Here is a 25,090-nt window from a genome sequence, read left to right as displayed (position 1 = left end):
GAAACTTTACGGTATTATTCAAAATATCTGAGATTTTAGGGCTTGCAACTGCTGCTTCATTTTAAAAGACAACCTCACATGAAGAATATAGTTTGTCTGTACACAAGGAAACGTAGCAAACTGTTATACTGCCTGGGTAAAGTTTGTTCTGAAGGCTTGTAAGTTGGCCATTACCCTTCTTCCTGTTTCGTTGGTGTAAAGAAAAGGCTTCTATAGGCTTTTATAAAGGGAGTGTCTGTAAAAATAGGTAATGAGTCACTAGAGACTGGAGGTAAGTGAGCGTTAGAGAACAGGGAATTAAAGTGATAAAGAAAATATGCCTTTGACTTAGGTCAGGAAGAAAGACAGCTAGAAGCAGAAACATCTAAAGCGCAACCTGAAGTAGGAACTTTTTAATATATATATTAATTTAAAAATAACACAAATAAAAATCTAAATGTTTTAGAGCTGATTTATCGTTGTGTCCAACTGAAGAGTCAAGTGCATTGAAGTTCCTCCACAGAAAAACTGAATTCTAATGAGTTCAGGCCTATGGAGTGAAGTATTGGTTTTATTTCTCGCTGTAAACTGTCAGACTAAATTAAACATGCATATTGAGTTCAGTAAATCTGTGTGAGCTCAGAAGCATTGTGATACTGTGGAATGCTGGCCAGATTGCAAACTTACTGCTTTAAGAATCCTTAATATTTTAAAAGGAGGAATTTATGGACCCATTATAAAATTGTATTGCCAAACCATGATTCAAGAATCAACCTGAGAACTGTGTGACATTAGCTTTAAAACAAGACTGAGGCGGTATCTCTTAAGGAAGATGCCTGTCCTGAGTGGCATGGAGTCTTTGTTTAATGTAGCCGCAAGTCTTGCAACTCTTCATGCAGTCCATGATTTAGCATTCAGCTTTCCTGACTTTCTGTTGTGATCAAGACCACCTGTTAGAAAAAGCTAAAACCAAAAATGCATCTGAATTACTTCCTGATTGAAAGTAGAGGATTTTTATGCAGGGCTGCAAGTAGGTAGTTCGATCTGTCTGGGATCTGGAAGCCAGATTTTTTCCTTAAGGGTCGGTGCTTCCTGTGCATAAAACCAGTACATATTTAGAGACAGTTTCTGTGTAATACATACACCTGTCCCATCAGAAATACTTCTCTTACAAAGGTGTCTGCAGGAGAAAATGCTGCTGCTAACTATCTTTGTATAATACCTTGGAGAATTTTAGGAGGTGGGAGATGGGAGTTTTGTCTCATCTTGAGTCTGAGCATCTTGCAGAATAATTTTGAAACAATGCACTGGAAATGCTTGGCATTTAATTTGGGTGAAATAGGTGTCTTTGTGAGCAAATAAAACTCCTTGTCCCAATAACTTGTCTTCACTTGTAGACTTCTACATTATAAAATATACTAGCAATAGAAATGCCTTTCTCGATTATTGCTTGGAAGTTCTCAGGCTCCCTGGATGCACTTGCCCAAGTGGTGAAGATTACGGAGTCGGCACGAGCAGGACATGAAACTGTTAAAGTAATGGTTCATGAGGGGGAGGAAGAGGTCCTACCTCATAGCTTCAGTGGGTATGGTTTGCGGTTGCATCCTGATAAGCAGATGTCCTGGGTTTGGCCAGGACAGGGTTAATTTTCACCGGAATCCAGGAAGGGGCACAGCCGGGCGGGCTGACCCCACCTGGCCAAACAGAGCCGGGTATTCCATACCATGTGCCGTCATGCTGGGTTCTGGTGGGGGGAAGGCGGGGCGGTGGGAACTCACTCGCGGCTGGGGAGCTCGCAGCGGCGGTCATGGAGGGTGGATCTGTGGGTTGTGCGGTTTGTGTTGTGTTTTCTCCTTATCTGTATCGTTGTTGTTCCTGTTCCCTTTGTTTGCTGTTCTGTTAAACTGCCCTTATCCCGACCCACCAGTTTCTGCCTGTTTCTTTCCATTCTCCTCCATGCCACGTGGCACTTTTGTTGCCGGCCGCAGCCAAACCAGAACAGCAGATGAAGATACTGACCATTTTCATTCTGAAGATGCTTCCTGGGCAATGATATTAGCTTCTTGACTATTACATAGAAGTGGGACACTGCCATTTCCCCTCCTTTTGTGAGATTCCGGTCAATCCAAGCATTTGATAAGCAGTGGACAGGTTGTTTTTTGAGTTTACTGTTTAGTTTGTTTGCAAACTATAGGGTGTTTTGTTTGGTTTTTTTTTTTTTGTCAAATCCTTCATGCTACAACGTAGTTAATAGCGTGGTGTACGTGTGGTGCTTGTTGTTGAACTTTGCTGTTTTTCTTTATAATGGATCTGGCTGGTAGAGGGAGGCAGACTGTTCACCTAGGTTTATCTTACCATCAGCCTGTGGTTTCCACAATTTTTGCTGCAGTGTACACACACTCAGCTTTGGTCTATGTGCTTTTTCAAGCTTGCCTTTTCATGTTGCCAAGGTACAGCCCTCAAGTACAAGATGACGTGCTGCTGCTCAGAAAACAAATGGCAACCGTTGTGAAAGCTTTTTTCTGCCACCCTTCAGCTTCATGACATACACATCAAAGCTTAAATGAGTAAATTAAAGTACTTCCATTGGAAGCACAAAGATGTTCATTTTAGTTTGGGGTTTTTTTTGAAGGAAGAAATATGAGTGTTGAAAAGCTTAGAAATGCGATATGATTCTCAGATCAAGTTTGGGAAGCGTGAAATGTAATGTTCTTGAACAGTGTCAGCCTTGACATTTTGTACACTGCAAGCAGTTTGTGATAAAGATTTCTAAACAAATGTTAATAAATGTGCCTTTTAGGAAGAAGAGCTTGGCAAGAAAATGCAAGATACATTCGATACAGTTTAGTTCAGTCTTACTGTAGGAATTTAAATTTACCATTATGTTATCTGTAGTGTACCGTGAAGGCTGTACATTAAATTCAAAGAAGTAGTATTGATATGAAAGGCTAGCAGTGGCAAATCATAAATGGTATACTGAACAAGTATGCAACAAGTCGCTCTTGAGGTTAGAAAATTTCAGGGTAAAAGTAGTATTCAGTTGTGCTTGAAGAAAAATCAGCATTGATATTTCTATGCACTGAGCTTCTTTATCTAATCCTTTTGTATCGGGTATTTTAGACTATGCTCAAATGTTTTATCTGAGTATTATTATTTAAAATGGAAATACTGACAATAACATTTCTTCAAATACTTTTAAAAATACAATCTTTCAAATGCATATTTGAGAATGTTGCAAAGAATAGCTTCGCTAGTTGGGCTGTTGTTTTGTGTGATTTATATCTACAGTAATTTAAACATCATTTAGTACTTCAGAACAACTGTTGGTTACAATATATTTCTTTTCTAGGAACTTCATGGAAGTGAATTCCTGGCTTGTGGAAATAATTTGGATCTAGGAATGAATGAAGAGTATTCTTCTTACAAGAATCTATGGTACTAAATAAGAGTTACAGAGAAATTCAAAACGTAAAGAGGAAAGAGCTATTTACTGATATCACAAGTGTATCTCTGCCTCTGAAGGCACAACCATGACTGTGTTTATTTAATTTTTTTTCCTATTTGAGCCTTTACCGCATGCTGTAGGAGGGGAAGTTTAGCTCTGTGGCTGTACTAGGACTGTCTAAGCCAGGTTTCTGAATCTTTTGTGGATTTGGAAGATGTCCCTCTTTTCCCCAGTGAGAACAGGGAAGCCACAAGTTTTATTTTTGTATGTCTCCTAGTTAACCATGTCTGAGTACTTTCATAGTCTACTTCCTCGTTAGGAAAAAATATAAACACAAAACTAGAACCCATTCTCTACTCCTATCATGAGGTAGTGGCCAGTGGTTTGACAAAATGGGAGCTGATGCTCTCCTGAGGTCTCCAGTCTGTACCTGGCTTCTCTTGAGGGAAGAGAGGGAAGAGAGAGGTAGTACTGCAAGTCCTCCAAAGTATTAAAATGAAGCTATTTTTCTGAGGAAGTGAAATTCATTTGAAATTGCTGTTCAGGCTTCTAGAGGAACCAGAATGTGTTACCTTGTTACCAGTCCTGTTGAATGCAGAAAGCAGGATTCAGTAAGGTCATAATTGTAAGATACTTTGCGTGTAGCATGTCTGTGTTCTCACAAAGGTTAAACAAGTTATAAAATATTTCTAATATGTTTTACCCATATTTGGTCTAATTAATAATTTTATGTATTTGTGCATTGTAGCAATACATTAAGAGTAAAATGCACTTTTTCTTTCTAGTTCCTCTAATAATCAGGAAGAGAAGATAAAGGAATTTGCAAAAAATGAATCCGTGTCTCAGGAAAACAAGTCATTGTCACCAGAAGAACCTGAAAATGAATCTGTGTATTCTATTGTGGAACAATGTTCTTTGCCTTTAAAGAAAAAGGAAAATAAAGCCAAAACACACTCAGCATCTTGTAGTAAGATGCAAAGTGGAGATTCGTATCGCTTGGTCAGTGAACAAATGCATTTTCAGCAATTTGATGGAGATCAAACTCCGATTGGAAAAGAATCAATAACACCATATGCTTGTTTTTATGGACCATCAGTAAAGAAGGTTAAAGCAGGATGGCTGGATAAATTGTCCCCTCAAGGGTACGGTATTTGAAGTGATTACTGTATAATTGTGAAGTTGTGTGTTTGCATGAGAGATGTCAAGTTTGTATTTGGTCACTGCTTTCTGTTTGTGGTGAGAGAGGAAAGAGAACTGGTTTTGTTGCAAGAGCATAGAGCTGTTCTGAATTCTTATTTTTTGATTATGTTACCTATTCTAAAGTTTATTTAGGAGGTGCACTCAGGAAAAATATTTTAATTAAAAATGTTGATCACCACTCATGAACTGTAGCAGCAAAATACAAAATTAATTTGTAGCGATACTTCTAATCTGTACATTTTTGCCGATTTTCTGTGGGCCACAAAGTAAGTGGAAACTCTGATTCTGAAATAATACTTTAGCAATTTGGTCATGGATGTATAAATTAGTAATTACTGTGACTGGAGATCCTATTGGTTACCAAATTGTGCGAATAAATTGAGCTTTGAGTTTGGAAATGCACCTAGAGTGAATTGTCATCTAGTTTAGTTTATTGATGTGCCTAAAGTTTGGTGGGAGGAATCCGAGCCCAAGTCTTGCTATAAGATTTTCAAGTAATGAAAAGGAGAGAAGAACGTGATAGAAAGAAAATAGACTCTTTGTCACATTTGTAGATTAAAAAAAAAATTAAAAATTGTACATTTAATTTCTGTTGTTTTATAAAGTTTTTGTAATAATTTTATTTTAATGTACTTTAAATTCCAGCATGTCTTAGATTGTATTACACTAAAGAGCACTCTATTATCAGATCTTCCCTTCGTAAATACCTACCAATGGTGGTGAAATTCTTCTGACTTTCTCCTCAGTATAAGTGAATAGCTTATTCTTAATTTTAAATGTCTTTTACAGTTTTGCAGTTGTTCTTACGACCTTCTGAGTTCTTTTTTGTATTGAAAGTGGCACAGTTTTACCTTATAAGTCTGCTTCTGATCTTCACTATACTTAGCATCTAGAAATTAAAGCTGTTGTCCTTGTTAGTGCTGTAATACATCTATCTTACTCTGGTTCTACTCAAGCCTTAGTAGTTCTGCATCTTTGTTCTTAGGACTGGATGTTTAGCTGTACCAAAAGGTGAGATTAAACAGTCTGGCCTTTTATTTTTTGTGGCGATGATAATCATCACTACTCATCGACTAGTACAGCAATTAAATTTTTTTTCAATTTAGTGACAAAGTTCTTGAATTAAATTGGTTGAGAATACAATGTGATTTGAGCCCACTAAAAGGAGCTCGATTGTGTAGCAATATCCTTTTTTTTTTTGTTGTTGTTGTTCCTTTTTAAGACTTCTTATTTAGCAAGTTTTAATTTCTTTGAATTTGGCTTTAGGTGTGTTGATACAGTGATACATTGCTGATACATTGTTCAAGCTGAATAACAAGAAGAAATAAACCTGGTTTAATAAACCTCTTTTGACATTATGGAATTTCAATCTGCTCAAGCTTTTTTTAAAGTTGTTTCAGAAGTTCCATTGCCATTTATGGATTGTCACTGTTTACTTTTGCTGGACACTAATTATATACAGTCAAATGACTTTTTCCCAGTATAGTATGCGTATGCACATCCTTTTTTCAGAATTGACTTCTTGGAGAGATGCAGGTAGCTTTAACGTTTGTTTTATTTCACTTACAGATTTTTTTTTAAATAACACTTTTGACAATTAGCTGATAGAGTGACAAAGTCTAGTTCTTGATTCTGATTGAGTCATCTTGTGCTATTTGAAGGAACAGAGTTGCGAACAAGTGTGAAGGCTTTAATCAAGTACTATGTGAGAATATATTATTTGAAAAAGATACTGAGTAAACCATAAAATTAGTACTGCTTAGGACTAGTAGAACAGTTGCAGGGTCATTAGCCTTGAGACAGTGATATCCTTGGCTAAATTTCAAGGACTTTCTCCCACATAGTTTAGTGAATGCTACATTTTTTGGTTCTTTTTCTTACAATACAGTTTCTCAAATATCTGAAGACTTAAAGAAACCAACTAAAGGAAAAAAAAAAAGGATTTTTTTCACCCCTTAAAGCACTGTCATGTTTTATTTCAGTCCCTGCCAACTGAATATTTCTTTTACCCACCCCCCTGCTTCCCTTCTTTTTGTAGAGCACCCGTTTACACCTGGCACTTTTTGTCTCCCCAGGGGAATGAATATATACTGGTTTTTTTATATTGCTAGAAATTGGGCATTTAAAGTACAACTTCTCTTCTTAGTTAACTCAACTATAAATTGTAAAGCCATTTCATTTACTCACACTGTACATGGTACTTAGGTTTGCTTTTTCTTCCCTGCATCATCTTGAAGTTTATTGACATATTAATGGAAAATGGGTTTTACATTGGCCTTTCCAGGTTATGAAAAATGATGATTTATTTTAGTCATATAAGTTAATTAAGCCAGAGCTGCTATTTGATGAACATTTTGATAAACTATCACAGTCTACTAATCCTAAAGCAGAGCACTCATTTAGCAGGAAAGGAAATAACGTTGGGAAAAGATATGTTAGAGTGGGGTCTTGTGCTTGCTTAATTAACTTGTTTAATAGATTTTAGAATTGACTCTTTTAGAGATGATAACTAATAGGCTGTCAACATTTTTAAAGAGCGTAACTGACTACTTCAGGTTCATCTAAAAATAATTTTTTTAGGAAGTCCTTAAAGAGCACGAGTTAATGACAAACCAAAATAATCAAATGAGCTTGTCGTTAATGATATCCAGTTGATAACACAGATTGAAAATGAAATTTTATGTTGTACTTGTTGAGTGATTTGGTGTGGCCACTTCATTGGCCGGGGAAGAGAGTGTTCAGGAGATGCTGATGACTGAAGATACAGATCTCTGTAAACAGAGATCACAGAATCACAGAATAGTAGGGGTTGGAAGGGACCTCTGTGGGTCATCTAGTCCAACCCTCCTGCCGAAGCAGGGTCACCTACAGCAGGCTGCACAGGACCTTGTCCAGGCGGGTCTTGAATATCTCCAGAGAAGGAGACTCCACAACCTCCCTGGGCAGCCTGTTCCAGTGCTCCGTCACCCTCAGAGGGAAGAATTTCTTCCTCATGTTCAGCCAGAACTTCCTGTGCCTCAGTTTGTGCCCATTGCCCCTTGTCCTGTCACTGGGCACCACTGAAAAGAGCTTGGCCCCATCCTCCTGACACCCACCCTTCAGATATTTGTAAGCATTTATTAGGTCCCCTCACAGCCTTCTCTTCTTCAGGCTGAACAAGCCCAGCTCCCCCAGCCTCTCCTCGTAGGGGAGATATTCCAGTCCCCTCACCATCCTTGTAGCCCTCTGCTAGACCCTCTCCAGTAGCTCTTCATCTTTCTTGAACTGGGGAGCCCAGAACTGGACATGGTACTCCAGATGAGGCCTCACCAGGGCAGTGTAGAGGATGTCCTTCTCATAAACATAGCAATGAGGTAGTCTGTTTAGGTTCTCAGCTTCCTTTTGGAAAGTATGTTAAGAAGCTTGTGACACTTTAAGGTATGCTATCTGTTCAGAATATTCTTTTGTCTCCACTAAAAACAGTCCTCATCCTTGTTAGTTTCAAGCAAAATTACATTACTGGAAGTTCTTTTTCCTCTGTCACTTCAGATGTGATATAGAGCACGTGGGGAGGAAATAGAGATAAAGGAAACTGAATTGATTAAAAACATGAAGACTCTGAATTAAAGAAGTCCAGTTAATATTGCACTTCTTGAGTCCAGATATTTTCATTGTATTTGAAATCAGCATTCTCCTTTTGAAGAGACACAGTAGGTCTAAGATTTATTTTAATTTTCAAAATATTTAGGCCGAAACACAGGAACCTAAACATGTTTTGACCTTGCTATAATTTGTGCTTGAGACATTCCTAAAAGCCAGTGTTAACTTATGTTTATAATTTTAATGGTATTAATTTTTGATTCACAGCAAACGTATGTTTCAGAAGCGCTGGGTTAAGTTTGACGGAGACAGCATTTCTTACTACAATAATGAGAAGGTAAGTGACATCTTTGGTCATGTTTGGGACAAAATGCGCTGTGTAATACACACATTGCCATCAAGAAATTTAGAAATAATTACGAATGAATATGCATCTTTATTTCATTTTAAATTGAAAAGTACTAGGATCAGACATTATTAAATAATTTAATGCGTCCATGAGATCTTCATATGTTATTCATCCTCTTGTTTTCTAGAAGGGCTTGTATTCCTGACCTTTTGAGGAGTAGTGTGTCCAGCTCTGGAGCCCTTAGCGGAGGAAAGACATGGATGTGTTGGAGTGGGTCCAGAGGATGGCCACAAAAATGATCAGAGGGCTGGAACACCTCTCCTATGAGGAAAGGCTGAGAGAGTTGGGGCTGTTCAGCCTGGAGAAGAGAAGGCTCCGGGAAGATGTTAGAGCAGCCTTCCAGTACCTCAAGGGGGGCTACAAGAAAGCTGAAGAGGGACTTTTTACAAGGGCAGGTAGTGATAGAACAAGGGGTAATGGCTTCAAGCTGAAAGAGGGTAGATTTAGGTTAGATATAAGAAGGAAATTCTGTACTATGAAGGTGGTGAGGCACTGGAACAGGTTGCCCAGAGAAGCTGTGGATGTCCCCTCCCTGGAAGTATGGAAGGCCATGTCAGATGAGGCTTTGAGCAACCTGGTCTAGTGGAAGGTGTCCCTGCCTGTGGCAGGGGGTTTGGAACTAGATGATCTTTAAGGTCACTTCGAACCCAAACCATTCTCTGATTGTGTGATTCTAGATATCGTCAGAACTTCTTACTTTACTGAAAGAATGACCCTGCTGCATTCTGCAAAACAGAGCAGGGTAATGCAAAACAGATATAAGAGATCCAGTGTCATTTTGATGGTGATTGCAAAATGTCTTGCCATGGGAACCCAGCATACTGGAGACTTTGAGAGAGAAATTAAATTTGGCATGGAAGACCTAATTAAAAATATATCTTTCCTGTTTGTCTTCTAGGGTTAATCATATATCATTGAACTAGGTTATGTTTGCATGGATCTGTTTTTAAAATTGATATAGTACTGTGATGCCGGTGGCTGGTCTTTGTTTCTGTACCTAAGGATTGAATCTTACTGAAACATTTGCATATCATGAGTTGCTTTGATTAAAGTAGTTCACTTCCAATATGTAATACAAAAATAGATTTGTAAATCAGGGTTTTCAATGAAATGTGTATTCCCTCTGTGAAATCGAGTTTTACAAAAGACTTGCTTGACCTTTTGATACTACTTTTTCACAATAGAAACTCCCTTATTTTTCTGAGACCTGTCTCTAAACAGGGCTTGCTTTTCTGTTTGAAAGATTTCTTTTGTATTTTCTTCTTTTGTTTAATATACTTCAGATTGTTACAAAATTCATTTTTCTTTTGCTCTGGGGTTAATTAATTTGTCCTTTTATAAGAAATGAAGAACTTCTAAAAATTAAATGTGATAGATAATTGTATAATATGTGTGTTTGGTGAGGTTATATGATATGATGGGATTATATGCATGTATGTTATCTGAAATGCTGGAAAGCATTTTCTGTTGAAGATGTGTATTAAATTAGGAACAAAATACAATTTCAGGTAAAAGGTTCTGAGCAGTGTACTGGGTGGTGGTAATCAGTGAGAGTCCTATAGATACTTTATAATATGCATACTCTTAGACATATTTTAGCAGATTATGTGGGGAGTCAAACTGAATTAGGAAAAGACTTTATTTCCCAAGGTGCCAAAGAAAAGAACAAGCTCAAAAAATTATTTATTTTGGTCTTTATGCCTGTGTGATACGAACATGAAACAATCTGTTTTTACTTGCTTACTTTGCTTCACTGACAGTAGAAGACATGATTTTGTAGATGACAGGAACAATAGAATAACATTTGGATTGCAGTGACAAAGAATGTTACCTCTTTGTGATGTTCATCCCAGGGCTTCAGAGGAGCAGAAAAGCAGAGTTAGTCATTAAGAAAGACTTGAAAAATACAGCATTGGGATTTGCTTAACACTGTCTGTAGCATAATTAGGGAAGGAAATGCTAATACAGAATTTTAAATCTTGTATCTGCACTGGGGATTTTTTTTCTTTTTTCGAAGGTCACTGAAAAAGTTACTTGGAGGTCAGTTACTGTAGAATAGTACTTGTTATACATTCACCTGTCGTATGAGATTCCAGAAATCTTCCCTTCCGCTCAGGGGAATATTTAGTGTGTCAAAAGATGCATAGAAAGCTACCAACTCTGCATCCTCTATTTAAAAGGTCTCTGTGCCAGGTTAGACTATCAGGAGCTTGCAGAAGGCTTGGTCTGAAGCCTGTTTGTTTCACTTTTCCTGGAATCTGAGTACAAAACCTCACTCCTGGGACTGAAAGAGATACTGGTTGGTCTGTGTGTGTGTATACAGTTTGACCAGATTTGAGTGTCTGTCCGGTTAACTTGTTGAGTCACGTACACCAAGAACTTTGTATGTCTGAGAACTGCAAGATTTGAAGCAAATTCTGGGATCTGAGGATTTGGTGAAACTCTTGGATTAGCTTGCAAATAGGAGGAAAACATAGCTGGCTGCCAACAGTTCCCAGTGCACAGTGGGATTGTGTTGGGTGAGCAGTGGTGTCACTGGGGAACATGAGTTTTTGCTGAAGTGGGCTCTGCTGGATCAGTAGTCGCACACCAAGAGTATTCATATTGCCTGCTAGATGGATACCAGTATGTTCCTGCTGTTGCTTGTGTATTGTTATCTTGACCTTGTAAGCAACTACTTGCAGATCCATCAAGACCTGCATGCAGCTCAGGAGCCCGTTCTGGTAAAAGACAGGGATAGTTATGCAGTTCATTGTGAGGCAGCGGGTCCCTCCTCTTAGGTATGTGGCTAGCTGTATATATGTATATATATGTATATATGTGTGTGTATATATATATATATTTAAATGGGGAAGTTGTTGTTTTAACTTCAGATCTTAATGGCAAGATCCATCTATTCAAATGTGTTTTTGTCCAAGGAAATTCCTACATACACAAGCATGTTATAAAGGAATTGTTACACTTTTGGTTTCACATATCAAAAGAAGTTCTCAAAAGGAAACCAGTCCATGCTCAGATTTTTTTCTGATTATTACAAGCAGAGAAGGGTAGACTCGGTGGAATGAAGTCATTTGTTCTACCCAGAAACACTACAAATATTAAATAGCTCAATTTGTTGTTAGAATTAGGAACTTGAGAGGAGTGATGTTCTTAAGAAGGGGAAGCGTGCTACATGGCTAATGAAGAGTGAAACAAGTGGAGGGTGAGGAGGGAAGACACAAAGGGTAGTATTCCTGAAAATGTGTACTTAGCCTATCTAAATGCTTCTCTGAACGATTTAAACCATCATTTTCTAAATGTTTCTCTGACCTTGATCTAGATGTGCATCAACTTCTAGTCGATAGAGATCTCTTCTTTACTTTATATCTGCACGTATGAAAAACATACTTAGTTTTCTACAAACAGCATCTGACCTAGGAATGGTTCTTGTTTGAATCTGTGATGCTGCTCATTTCTTCTACGTTCATGGTCCTGAGCAAGTTGATGTGGTCAAAGCAACATACCGTGTGGTTTTGTCTTAGCAGAATGTGGTTAACTGAAGTGAGAGTGAACTGAAGAGAGGAAGGCAGAATTTGAGAATTCTTTTCAGCTACCCCATATGCAGAGTTTTTGTTTCAAATTTCTTCCTGCTTTTGGCAGGAGAACTCTGGTGCTCTAACATGCACTTTACAGTAAAGTGAAACCTTCTGGTTTTGTTGAAGGTTTTTATTTAAAAACATCTTAGGGTCCCTGACAAATGTATTAGTGATTTAGGAAAAACTCTTGCTTTTATGTGTGGACAACTTCAATATTTTGTTGTCTTATGTTGCTTGTGAGCACAACAAAGAACAAAATTCACTGTGAAACAGATGAATCATTGTCATTCTTGAAATAGATCATGCTTAATCTGTTATGGAAGAAAAGTCAAAGCAGTGCAAAATGGTGTTTTCCAGGATCTTTTAGCCCAGCTCTGAAACACAGCTGTCAAGGAGGACTTCATTGGACTGTATTTGAAAAGAAATGTTTTCATCAGAGCAATTGATGTAAAAAAAAATTTCTTTCCTCATTAGAAAATTGTTCTGTGGGAGAATTTTTTAGCAGCCCTAAAACTAGTGTACACCTCTACAACAGAATAAATATCTGTGAGGTTCTTGGCTGTGTTTATTTGTTTTTGTTTTCTATATTCTTAAATAATTCACTTGATTTCTAGTCTGGAGTATTTCAAAGAGAGAAATTGTATCTTGCTCAACAAGAGCTTTTTAACAGTAGGCATTACTTCTTGCATGTGAAAGAGAAGCTGCTGCGGTAACAAGATTTGAGAAATTATTATGGCTTAAATTGTGTTTGAAAATATATATGCCTTGGAGAACAAAGCTTTAAAAAAGATGATTGTTTAAATAGCAAATCCAAAACTATGCACAGCTTAAAAGGAAACTGACTTTTTTTTTTAAAGCAAATAAAATAAAATAGCTGTGACATCCAGCAGTCTGAATTGTTCTCTTACAGTACCAAACACAGCCAGCAGATGCCTGCAAACACCATAATATAATTATATCTGAACACCTTTAGCAATAGCATGCAATATAGTTTGCCATTGTGAAGGATCAGTAGTTAACATAATATCCAACCTTATTAACAAATATGTTAAAATCTCTCTTCTAACAAATATAGCCGTAATCAAAATAGATGTGCAATACTTAAGATCATTGAGTGACAGTAGTTTGTGTGTAATTATAGTATCATGTTCACTTCAGCTGTGTTTTGATATTTCTATTTATTTATTTGCTAAACTGCATTCACTAGTACCTAGAAGTGAAACAACATAAGAGTGTGAATTTGGTGAAAATCAGTAGCATATTAAAATCAGTAAACAAAAAAATCATCGTGTGTATCCTTCATGCTTAGCATCCATAGTGGTTCTTTAAGTCCTTGTATAAAGTCTCTTACAATAATTTATACTTTGGAAGGAAAGTTATTGCAGTATGGATTCTTTATGGGGAGCTGACTCTTGGACTATTACTGCATCTGGATCATAAATCTTAGTAGTGTATCTGAATTGTCTTAGCCAATTGATCAAAAGATGGGGGGGCAGGAGCAGCAGCGCTAACTCTAGAATCCAGGAATTGTGCAGAAGTATTTCCGAAGTGTTGCACATCTGCTTGAGCTTTCCATCACCCGGCCCTGCACTCTTCCTCTGGAATACTTAGGTTAATTAGCTTAAAAGATGAGCTACTTGGAGAAAGTACTCGTAGCAATTCCTTTTTCCTATCTTGCTTTTGTGTTTGGTTCAGTTGTCCTGATTCTTACTTGGAAGTTAGTGATTTTGGGAAAAATTTGCTCAGACACCCAATGATGTTTTTGAGCGATAGTTCTCCTACCTCATACAGCAGAAAAATACATACCTAATCCAAGCTAGAGGATTGTTTTAATCGTGACAGGGCAATGGATTTTTCCAGAGAGTAATGACTCCCTTTGATTTCAAAATTAGGAATAAAATTGGTGAACTTATTTTTCTTATTGCGTAGCCCCTGAAGGAGTAGGGAAGGAAGAGAAAAATTCTTTGGAGTTTTCTGCCTGGATGAGGCACAATTTTCTTCCCTGGTCTGATTCTGTTCTACAAGTTTAATTATATTTTTTTAGTTACAGTTCTGTGAGATCGTCAATGTAATTTCTTTTGGCATAAAATTATAAATTTCAGACTGTGATATTTTGCAATATTAGTGCCATGAGACAATTTATGAAGTGGCATCTCAAATGTACGCATTCTATCTCACCATGGGATTTTACTCTACTCTAGAAGGCAGTAGGTGTACATAGACCTGGAACATTGAAGTTGTTGATATGTATGTAGTGAAGTGGTTTACTTATTGATGAAGTTTTATTATGGGTGTGGTGAACTTATTAGGAGCACAGCCTGGGTCTGTGAACTTCCTGAAAATCATGGTAAGTAATATTACCTGAGAGACATTTAACATTCCATGACAGTTATTAACTATTTCCATTGCATTTTTATTATAGGAAGTGTTCTCAAAGGGAATAATACTGCTCTCTGCTATAGCAACAGTAAGAGTTCAAGGGGAGAATAAATTTGAAGTTGTCACGTCCCATAGGACTTTTGTCTTCCGTGTGGATAAAGAAGGCAAGTAGAACACATGTAATCCTAATGATTGCCAAAAAGCCATGTAATCGCTACTGATAAATTATGTTTGTGAAAGATAACTTGTGATATTACCAGAAATATTTCTGGAATTCAGATGTTCTGGGCTCATGAAGTGAAACTGGAGATAACTGTGAGTCTTATAAGAACAACTGAAATTGCTGGGGAATTGCTTTTAAAAATACCAAAATGAGAATACTTTTCTGCCTCCTCCCTCATCCTTCCCAAAGATGAATTTGTCTTGATGTTCCTCAGGTCTCACCAACAGCTCTTACAGCCTGTGTGCTCTCAGCCATGTCCTCTGAGTCACCACTTGATATAAAATTGACAAAAAACAACAATGAAGTGATGTCTTGAATGTGATGCTGTGATCAAAGGAAATCTGGGTTTTTCTGTGTGTCTTTATTTACAGCCTTATACAGTATTTTCAGCCATGAATTGATGGAGAATACAAATGTAAATTGTAGTAGGGAAGTTAGTATGCCTTCTAATTTTAACACTTTATCAACCTACAGCTGTAGTATGTGGAATCAACATCAGTGCATGTATGACTTATTTATGGAAACAAATAAAATGGAATACCTAGAAAAAAAAGATATGCAGTATGTATTTACGGCAGTATGTGCCAGACCCATTATAGCTAAGGGTCTCTCAGCATTTCCATTATCAAATCCCATTTTTATGGGTTATAGCTTGGTTGTAAACGTTTGCTGCAGGCTGTAACAGGAGTGCAGCATCAGTGAACAAATACTTCTTATCAGGTTTGACTCAATTTCTGGCATTTGTATTCTCTTAGCCGAGTTAAAAAGTATGTCTATTTTTGTTATTTTTGCCTTTCTCTTCCAAATTTATTTTTTTACTTTTTTTGTAAATTGGAGCATAACCGTCTTAGTGGAGTACATTTTGTGGGGCCATAATTTGCTTTATGGGCCATTGCCTTTGAGTACTATAAAAATGTTAACAACTTATACTGACTTAAAAAATATATTCAGAGCAATCACTTGTTAAACATGAAATTGCATTTTTATTAGTATATAACTGTCTTTGGACACAGTGGCCTGTCTGTAAAGCTGTTCACTTAAGGTTAGGAAAGTGTGTTGTACAAGTAATTTGGTCCTTACTGTATCCAAAGCTGAATGATGTATTCATAGTAAATTATGTGAATAACCCTGCTTGCTTTCAGTTTTGTGCACAAACTGTTACTTGATGCCATTGTTTCTGTGGATGTGTGATTGGGCATTGTTCTGGGACTATTTGAATGGTACTTCTTTTCAAAGAGTTTGAAATGGAGACTTATACGTATTTCATCCTGTGGACATGATTTATTAACTTGCCTTTCTTTCTGCTGGAGTATCAAAATAAAGAATGCTAGGAAGCAGGGCGATAAGCAGGATCAAAACCTTGGACCTCAGGAGGGCTGACTTTGCCCTCTTCAAGGAGCTACTGGGAGGAATCCCATGGGCCAGGGCTCTTGAAGGCAGGGGGGTCCAAGAGTGCTGGTCGCTATTTAAACGACACTTCTTCCATGCACAGGAGCAATGCATCCCCCTGAGAAAGAAATTGAGCAAAGGAGGCAGGGGATCTGCATGGTTGAACAAGGAGCTTCTAGCAGAGATCAGGCAGAAGAGAAAGGTCCATGGAATGTGGAAAGAGGGGCAGGCCACTTGGGAAGAGTACAGAAACGTGGTCAGAGCATGCAGGGATGCGACGAGGAAGGCCAAGGCCCACCTGGAATTGAAGCTGGCAAGGGATGTCAAAAACAACAAGGGCGTTTTCAACTACATCAGCAGCAAAAGGAAGGCTAGGGACAATGTGGGGCCGCTGCTGAATGAGGCGGGTGTCCTGATGACGGAGGATGCGGAGAAGGCAGAGCTACTGAATGCCTTCTTTGCTTCAGTCTTCAGTGCCAAGACTGGCCCTCAGGAATCCCAGGCCCCGGAGGTAAGAGAAGAAGCCTACAAAGAGGACGACTTTCCCTTGGTCGAGGAGGACTGTGTGAAGGATTGCTTAAGTGATCTGGACGTCCACAAATCCATGGGCCCCGATGGAATGCACCCACGAGTGCTGAGGGAGCTGGCGGATGTCATTGCTGAGCCACTCTCCATCATCTTTGAGAGGTCCTGGAGGACAGGAGAGGTGCCCGAGGACTGGAGAAAGGCCAATGTCACTCCAATCTTCAAAAAGGGCAAGAAGGAGGACCCAGGGAACTACAGGCCGGTCAGCCTCACCTCCATCCCGGGAAAGGTGATGGAGCAGCTTATCCTGGAGGCCATCATGAAGCAAGTGGAAGAAAAGAAGGTTATCAGGAGCAGTCAGCATGGATTCACCAAGGGAAAATCATACCTGACCAATCTGATAGCTTTCTACGATGACATGACTGGCTGGGTAGACGAAGGGAGAGCCGTGGATGTTGTCTGCCTCGACTTCAGCAAGGCTTTCGACACAGTCTCCCATGATATCCTCCTAGGGAAGCTGAGGAAGTGTGGGCTGGATGAGTGGTCGGTGAAGTGGATAGAGAACTGGCTGAATGGCAGAACTCAGAGGGTTGTCATCAGCGGCGCTGAGTCTAGTTGGAGGCTGGTAAGTAGTGGTGTCCCCCAGGGGTCAGTACTGGGCCCAGCCTTGTTTAACTTCTTCATCAATGACCTGGATGAAGAGTTAGAATGTACCCTCAGCAAGTTTGTTGATGACACCAAACTGGGAGGTGTGGTAGATACACCGGAAGGCTGTGCTGCCATTCAGCGTGACCTGGACAGGCTGGAAAGTTGGGCAGAGAGGAACCTGATGAGGTTCAACAAAGGCAAATGCAGGGTCCTGCACCTGGGGAGGAACAACCTGATGCATCAGTACAGGCTTGGGGTGGACCTGCTGGAGAGCAGTTGTGCAGAGAGGGACCTGGGTGTCCTGGTGGGCGACAGGTTGACCATGAGCCAGCAGTGTGCCCTGGCTGCCAAGAAGGCCAATGGGATCCTGGGGTGCATCAAGAAGAGTGTGGCCAGCAGGACGAGGGAGGTTCTCCTTCCCCTCTACACTGCCCTGGTGAGGCCTCATGCGGAGTACTGAGTCCGGTTCTGGGCTCCCCAGTTCAAGAAAGATGAAGAGCTACTGGAGAGAGTCCAGCAGAGGGCTACAAGGATGATGAGGGGACTGGAACATCTCTCCTATGAGGAGAGGCTGAGGGAGCTGGGCTTGTTCAGCCTGAAGAAGAGAAGGCTGCGAGGGGACCTAATAAATGCTTATAAATATCTGAAGGGTGGGTGTCAGGAGGATGGGGCCAAGCTCTTTTCAGTGGTGCCCAGTGACAGGACAAGGGGCAATGGGCACAAACTGAGGCACAGGAAGTTCCGTCTGAACATGAGGAAGAACTTCTTCCCTCTGAGGGTGATGGAGCACTGGAACAGGCTGCCCAGGGAGGTTGTGGAGTCTCTTTCTCTGGAGATATTCGAGGACAAGGTCCTGTGCAGCCTGCTGTAGGTGACCCTGCTTCGGCAGGAGGGTTGGACTAGATGACCCACAGAAGTCTCTTCCAACCCCTACCATTCTGTGATTGTGTGATCATTGTCTTCATTTACCAGTGTTCCTTTGTACCAGTGCTGGTCTGCAGTCAGTGGATTGTTTTGTCTGCTTTCAGTGCTCTGATGTATTGTTTCTTGGTATATCCAAAATACACCATTTTTGGATTGATTTAAATATCTAGAGGGGAAAAATTATATCCAGTGCTTTGGAAAGTTTAGGGGCATTTGGGGGCAAAAAATTAAGTAGTTAGAGAATAACAATGAATTAGAGCATAATGTGCTAAGGTGCAGCACGATTTTATTTAATTGGAGTGGAATACCATTTAAAAAAACAACAACTTTTAGAGTGATCTGATGCCCTCAACTATACTGAAATATTCCTGTGATCTTTTCAAAGTACTCCAGAAGACCATGTATTGAAACAAAACTGCACTTGGATCACCTTCCCTGTGCTAGTCTGTTGGCCTGCTATCTTCTTGAAACTATTTTCTGACACTTAAATTCATGTATTAGTTCCTTCTTGCTGTACATGTGACATTTATGAAGTAAGCACGTTGCTGTTTTAACGATGCTCTTTGCAGTGTTCATTGTGTCAACTTCATATATACCGTGGATAGCTTCCTTCCCTCCCATCAATATATTTTATGACCTGAATGTTGCAGAGCAAAGAGTTGAAATATTCATGATGTTCCAATCGCATGGGGCAAGTCTAATTCATTCAGAGGATTCAGCATTAAAGTATATTGATCTTAGTCTGGTGAAATATCTGAACATAGTGAATGAGACTGAGTGGAACTTTATTACTTCACCTACTTGTGTTCATGCGTTTGTAAGATGTTAAATTAATAATGCATGTAAAGATATTCAAACATGCATTTTCTTGATTACTAAGTACTCTTGACAATGTCAAGCTTAACCACTGCACCTTAATGGAATAGATTGTAAATTGCCAAATATTTTTGCTTAAAAGCATGGCCAGACATAAGCTAGCATTGGCGATGGCTTCCCTCTTTAGGGACAGATGATATTTAGCTTCCCTGGTTTTCGCTTACATAACTTCTGTAGTTCTTTCCCATGGATCTGCCTTCCAGAAGATGAACATGCCAGCTGTCTACTACCTCAGCCTAAGCTGTCTGGAATTAAGCATCTTGGAACTAGCAGTCATTGTTTTAAGAATCTTGATCATCAGTTTGTATAACTTTCAATTTGTGTCTTGATTGTTGGAAATTAATTGTCTTTGTTAACATCCCCACTTACGGAGACTCTCCTGTTACTTTTATTTGCATCTCCTCTGCAAGGTGGATGTACTCTCTGATGTGGCATAGCTATACCATCCACTGGTGTAGCATAGTAGGAAGAATAGGAAAACCAATGTGTAGAGAAGAATGGAGCTGCTGCTTAACCATATGTCTTTGTCTAATTTTTTTTTTCTTGTTTAGAAGAAAGGAATGACTGGGTTAATATGATGCTCAATGCCTTGAAATCGCAGTCTGATAATAACTCTCAGTCTCGAACTTCTGTCGCCCCTGAGAAAAGCGGATATCTTGAGCTGAAAGGATACAAAGCCAAAATCTTTATTCTACTTCAGGGGAATACTGTGTGGATCTGCAAAAATGAGCAGGTAAATTTTTCACATGCTTTTTGTGAATGAATGCTTATAAAGATGATTTAACTAGTGAGTTGGAAATTGATGGCTCTTTGTGAATATGTGCATTTCAATATAAATGCATATCTCTTCTTATGTAGTACTTTATTGCTGCAATTCTCAGAAGGCTTCAAAAAACAGGCAAAGTATCATTATGTCTATTGTACAGTGGAAAAAACGAATATATAGTGAGGTGAAGTGAAGAGCCCTGACTGTCACAACAGGTTAGTGGTGGGGCTGGGATTAATTCACCCTTAAAATTTGTGCCATAAGCACTCTACTAAATCAGAAGGCTTATTTTGTGCAGTGGTTTCACTGTCCTATGATGCAGTGCTCTGGGAAGTGTGCTATACAGAAGTAGATTGTGGTATTTAAGTGATACTTCAGCTAAATGTTCAAAATTGATGTTCTTTGTGTTTTTAAGAACATAGATTGGCCAGTTTATGTTGTGCACTATACTATAATATTTTAAACAAATTGGTATTAAAAAACATGAAATAGGCCTGTCATTTCACCTCCCAAAATCTAGGGCTTTTGTTTTGGGCATGACTATATTATGAGATAAAGTAGTTAGCTGTGGAACTCTTTAGGATGCTGTAAATGGGGGATAAATGGGGATAATTGGGTACAACGAAAGACTGTGTGAACTAGCGGAAGACAAATCTATTGCAGGACGTTAAATGGGAGGTATTATGTCTGTGTGAGGAAATTGATGACCCTCAAGTAGCTGGAACCTGGGAGTGCATTTGGGGGAGGTGTTGTTACATGGTCTCCTTGTTCTCATTTTCTCTCAAATTTGTGTACAGGCAAATTGTTGTTTCAAATGTGAATGGTCTCTCCCTAAGATTTGCCTTTTTGGAGTTGATCTGATTTCTTCTCCTGTTATTCTCTTAAGTGTGAAATTATTGAAGTGGTTTTGAGGGACCACGTAATGTTCAATATTTAGATTTTTCTGTTCTTTCTTGGGGCAAGGCAGGAAATTTGAGACTAAGAAAGACTTTTTTTTTTCTTGCTTTCTACTTACTGTGCTCCAAGGAAGTTTTACATGTCAGGTACGTTCTCTGAGGTCAGTCAATAACCAACTAATCAAAAACATGATGCAATTTATGGATTTATACTGTTCATAACTATAACAAAACTCCACAAATGATTGAGACATGGAATATTTTACCAAAAGTGTATTGGCTTCCTGTCATTTGAATTTAAGCCTGCAGCGTGTGCTTTGCTGAATGAGCACCATGGAGAGGAACTGGTCTTCACAGCTGAGCACAGTACTTTTAGTAGCTATACTGAAATCCTCAGTCTTGGTTATTGTAATGAATAGGTGACCTGCCAGTTTATTTAAGTGAAGTTTACAGACAGGTGTCTTCTGACGAGGAATTAAACCAGAATGCAACCCCTCCCCGAAAACCTCTACTTCACTGAGGTTCTCTTACATCATCTTACAAAGAATGGAGTTTATCAACTTTACGGTCTCTGCCTGTGGGATGACCCACACTGTGCTGCAGTGCTCAATGTTACTGTTCTGTCATTGGGTTTCCAGGTATTTTGTCAGTGAGAATCCCTGGAACGCGTTCTCATTGATGAGAGTCCTTTCTTTGTGAACGTTCATTGCGATGAGCCACTGTTACCTTTAGAATCAGTACTGTATTCATGTATGCCCCTGAATACTTTTGAGTGCTCTGTTATGGATGTTCTGAGCTTCTTGATTAAGGGACAAATGTGGCAATTCAATGAGGTAGACAGACTTGTGGAGGATTTTTTTCTTCCAGACTGATATACGTCATTTGAAACTAGCTATGTCCCTCTTGAGAGTCTCAGTACCAGGCATCCAATTTTTGCTTTTTTCCTTCTTTCTTACTCTACCTGCATATAACTGTTGGGAGCATCTTTCTTGCCTCAAGTAGTCCTTTGATCTTTCTCTGTTGATATGGGACACTCCCAGCTCTGCCCACTATGTTGAGTCAGTTTTTCTGACTATGTACGTTGATACAAAACCCTTTCACTGTTGAAGGGTTCTTGATTGCTATGTTATACGTTTTCAGGGTGCAGATTATGACTATCTAAGACTGCTCCCTCACTCCTCCACAATCAATTTCCTTTCTTACAGATTTATGTTACTGTGTGTGCAAGTGTGTGTTCTGTCTATTGCTTGTGCAGTTGTATGAGAAGTTGTATCAGCTCTGCCCTTTCAACATAATTGATTTCAGATTTGCTTTAGCTGATAGTGAAAGCAGACCCTTATACAGGCTTTCTACTAGATGTTTATTCCCTTCTACTACATGGATGCTCTGCAGAGATCACTGACTGCAGTGCAGCAGAAGGCAAACCAAAATCAAGCCCTGAAACAGAATGAAGATTAGACTTGCTGCCAGCCTGTCAATTGCTTTTGTGTGTATGAATATTACAAACAATAGTGTAAAACCAGCTTCTTCTCGAAGCTTACTTACTTAGAACCATTTGATATTTTTGGTTTTAAGAGGTTTCTTTTCAGAGCCTCTGTTTGTACAGTGTCTCTCGCTTTATGTGATTTCTGGTTATTGGGGAATCAGAAAAAATAGCTTTTGTCTTTAAGCTTTCATAGTCTGTAATTCTTCTCTCGGTACCTTTTGTGTGTTATTTTCAAGTTGAAAACCGAATTATTTTTACTGCAGCACTGAATGCAGTAATACAGCTTTAATCCATTAGAGGGCTCTGTTGTTCTAAAAATCTTTCCTGGTCTCAAGTTTGTGCTTTAGCCAATAATTACCAGGCAAATACGTCCAGGAATGTCCTCAAATCCTGTTCATATTGGAATTCACATCCATACTAGAACGACTTCAGGGAGACTTAGAGGGGTTTATTATAACTGCAGTGCTAAAAGACACCTATTTAGACTTCTTACAATGTTGAAATGAGATCGGATCAAGCTGATTTATTGATTTCTATTAAACTTGATAGCGGAGAGTCCACTGTTACTTTAAAAGATTTTTCTTCATTGTTAAAAGTGGAGAAGATCCTAAGCCAAATGCCAAATCCGAACATAACCACCATGAACTTTGTGAAGTTCAGATTGAGATCAGAACATCATGTCTCAGGCCCATTTCTAGTTAGAAAGTGATTGGTTTAGCTTGAGCTTCTGGCAGTGATATAGTGCTAGTATAAAACCATCAATTTCTTTGACTCTCCATGTAGTGTGAATTTCTTAAACTTCTTCTCTGGAGCAAAAGTGAAAAACAGATCATACAGAATCGATTTGTTCAACCTGCAACTTGCTGAAATTCCCATTTCTATTTCAAAATCATTCGTGCTTAAATAAAAACATGTCATCTGATGTTTCATGACAGCTCAAACATTGGCTTGAAATGTCAGTCTGTTGTGGTGGTGCCAGCGATAACCTTCCCTCTCTGACCATCAGAAGGGCTCTGATAGATCCTTGCCGGGTCTGCTATAAAATATCCGTTTCATTCAGGTGTATTTAAGATTCATTGGTATCTAAAGTCAGGGAGTGCCTAGGTGTCACAGTGTTTGCATTAGAATTTGGCTTTGATAAAGAGAATTCAGGATCCTCTTTGTTACTGCTTAGCATGATTCTGAAAGAGATGTATTTACATGGGATATTTGAGGAAACTGCCAGTTATGAAGACTGGGAAATGGTATGTATGTCTGTATGCCATAATTATATGTGACTTTTTTCCTCCATGCATGAATCCAAGTTATAGCTTGAATAGTGATGAGTATTCTGTTACGTACAAGCAACAGTATCCATTTCTTAAACCTCTTGTTTCATTTTGGCTTAATGCTCTTATTGATTTCAGAGGGCTTTTTGTTTTGTCGAAGATTGAAATTATTTGTTTTGTGGCAGATGGAAATGTTTATTCATGTTGAGTGAGCCACTAAGAGAGTGCCTGGTAATTTTCATTTCCTCTCTAACGCTAATGGTTCATTTAAAGCAAAACTGGACAACATCTAAAGACGTGTTACAGGAAATTATATTAAACAGGTAGAAGATGGCAAAGGGTATGATAATTGTAGAGAATGATAAGGGGATGGACGGAAGGGCAAGTCAAAGATGATGCTTGAGACTGGTGTTCTGAAAGAGAGGAAGCAATATGACTGTCAATGGAGGGAAGTGGAAGGGTTATGTACATGTATCTCTGTGTACGTAAGAACAGAGATGTGTTCTTATCTCTGTTAAGAACACAGGCTTAAAGGGGAGTGCTTTGAGCAACCTGAGCTACTGAAAGATGTCCCTGTTCACACAGGGGGAGTTGGACTAGATAACTTTAAAGGTCCCTTCCAAACCAAAGCGTTCTATGATTCTGTGAAATACAGTGCCAGAGACGATGTTGGGATTCAGGGGCAGACTGAAAAGCCTGTGACTTTTTGGTATATAGCAATGAGAATTTATAATGATGCTCTGCAAGGGTGTTGTTCATTAGGAAATGTTCTGTTTTTCCCTAGAGAAAATGTAATCCTGATTAATAATCATGAAGAAGATGGAAGACAATGAGAAAACCTTAAAAAAAAACATCAAATAAAGGGTATACTTTACACTCTTAGTATAGTAGACGGTTTGTAGCAATGGAAGGTGAACAGAGAAGAGTAGTTAAATGAAGTCCTGAAGATGAGTAGTAATGTTTGTCTGTCATGCTAAGGCAGCGTAAGAAAGCCTTTTAAATGTATTTAGAGTCTTCATTGTATCATCGTGATAATATTTGTAAATATGAAAGGAGTTTAAGGTGATGGAAACAGCAGGATGAACGAAGAGTTGGGGAAAGAAGTTCAATGTAAGTTACCAGCTACCAGGTTAAACCAGGACAGTCGAGTAGAAAGGAGAATAGTTGCTTAAAGATTTTGAGATCTAATGAGGAACACTGAGCAAAGCAGCTGACAGTTCTGGAAAGGAAGCTGGGGAAAAAGGTAGGGGATTGAAGACAACAAAAGAAAATGGGACGAGGAATGGAAAGACCTATCAGATACTTGATATATGGTAATTGAAAGGAGAGAGAAGTGCCTGATATGCGCTGGGGTCGGGCAGTGGAAGGTGGAATTGTTGAGAATGTTTCTTGTTTTCTCAGTGTCGTCTGTGTTGTCATGTTCCCCCTGCCCCTCATCCCCACTACCCCAAGAACATGTGTCCTTTTGGAGATTTTTATGATGATAAGCTCTTGTATTGGATTTGTGTGGCAGTGTTTCAGTA

At 39.0% G+C, this 25,090-nt stretch overlaps 1 protein-coding gene across 1 annotated transcript in view; it reads left to right on the top strand.

Annotated features, from left to right (window-relative positions):
* Positions 1–25,090, top strand: part of ARAP2 (ArfGAP with RhoGAP domain, ankyrin repeat and PH domain 2) — a 135,037-nt gene that overhangs the window by 13,293 nt on the left and 96,654 nt on the right. Inside the window, exons 4-8 of the mRNA XM_009935526.2 lie at positions 3,329–3,414; positions 4,210–4,566; positions 8,471–8,540; positions 14,610–14,730; positions 19,703–19,884. Coding sequence (XP_009933828.2) covers positions 3,329–3,414; positions 4,210–4,566; positions 8,471–8,540; positions 14,610–14,730; positions 19,703–19,884 — 816 coding nt within the window. The remainder of the gene's footprint in view (positions 1–3,328; positions 3,415–4,209; positions 4,567–8,470; positions 8,541–14,609; positions 14,731–19,702; positions 19,885–25,090) is intronic.

This window comes from Opisthocomus hoazin, chromosome 5, assembly GCF_030867145.1.
Source record: "Opisthocomus hoazin isolate bOpiHoa1 chromosome 5, bOpiHoa1.hap1, whole genome shotgun sequence".
NCBI lineage: Eukaryota > Metazoa > Chordata > Aves > Opisthocomiformes > Opisthocomidae > Opisthocomus > Opisthocomus hoazin.
The sequence above is the reverse complement of the archived record's forward strand: the minus strand, read 5'-3'. Positions and strand labels throughout refer to the sequence as shown.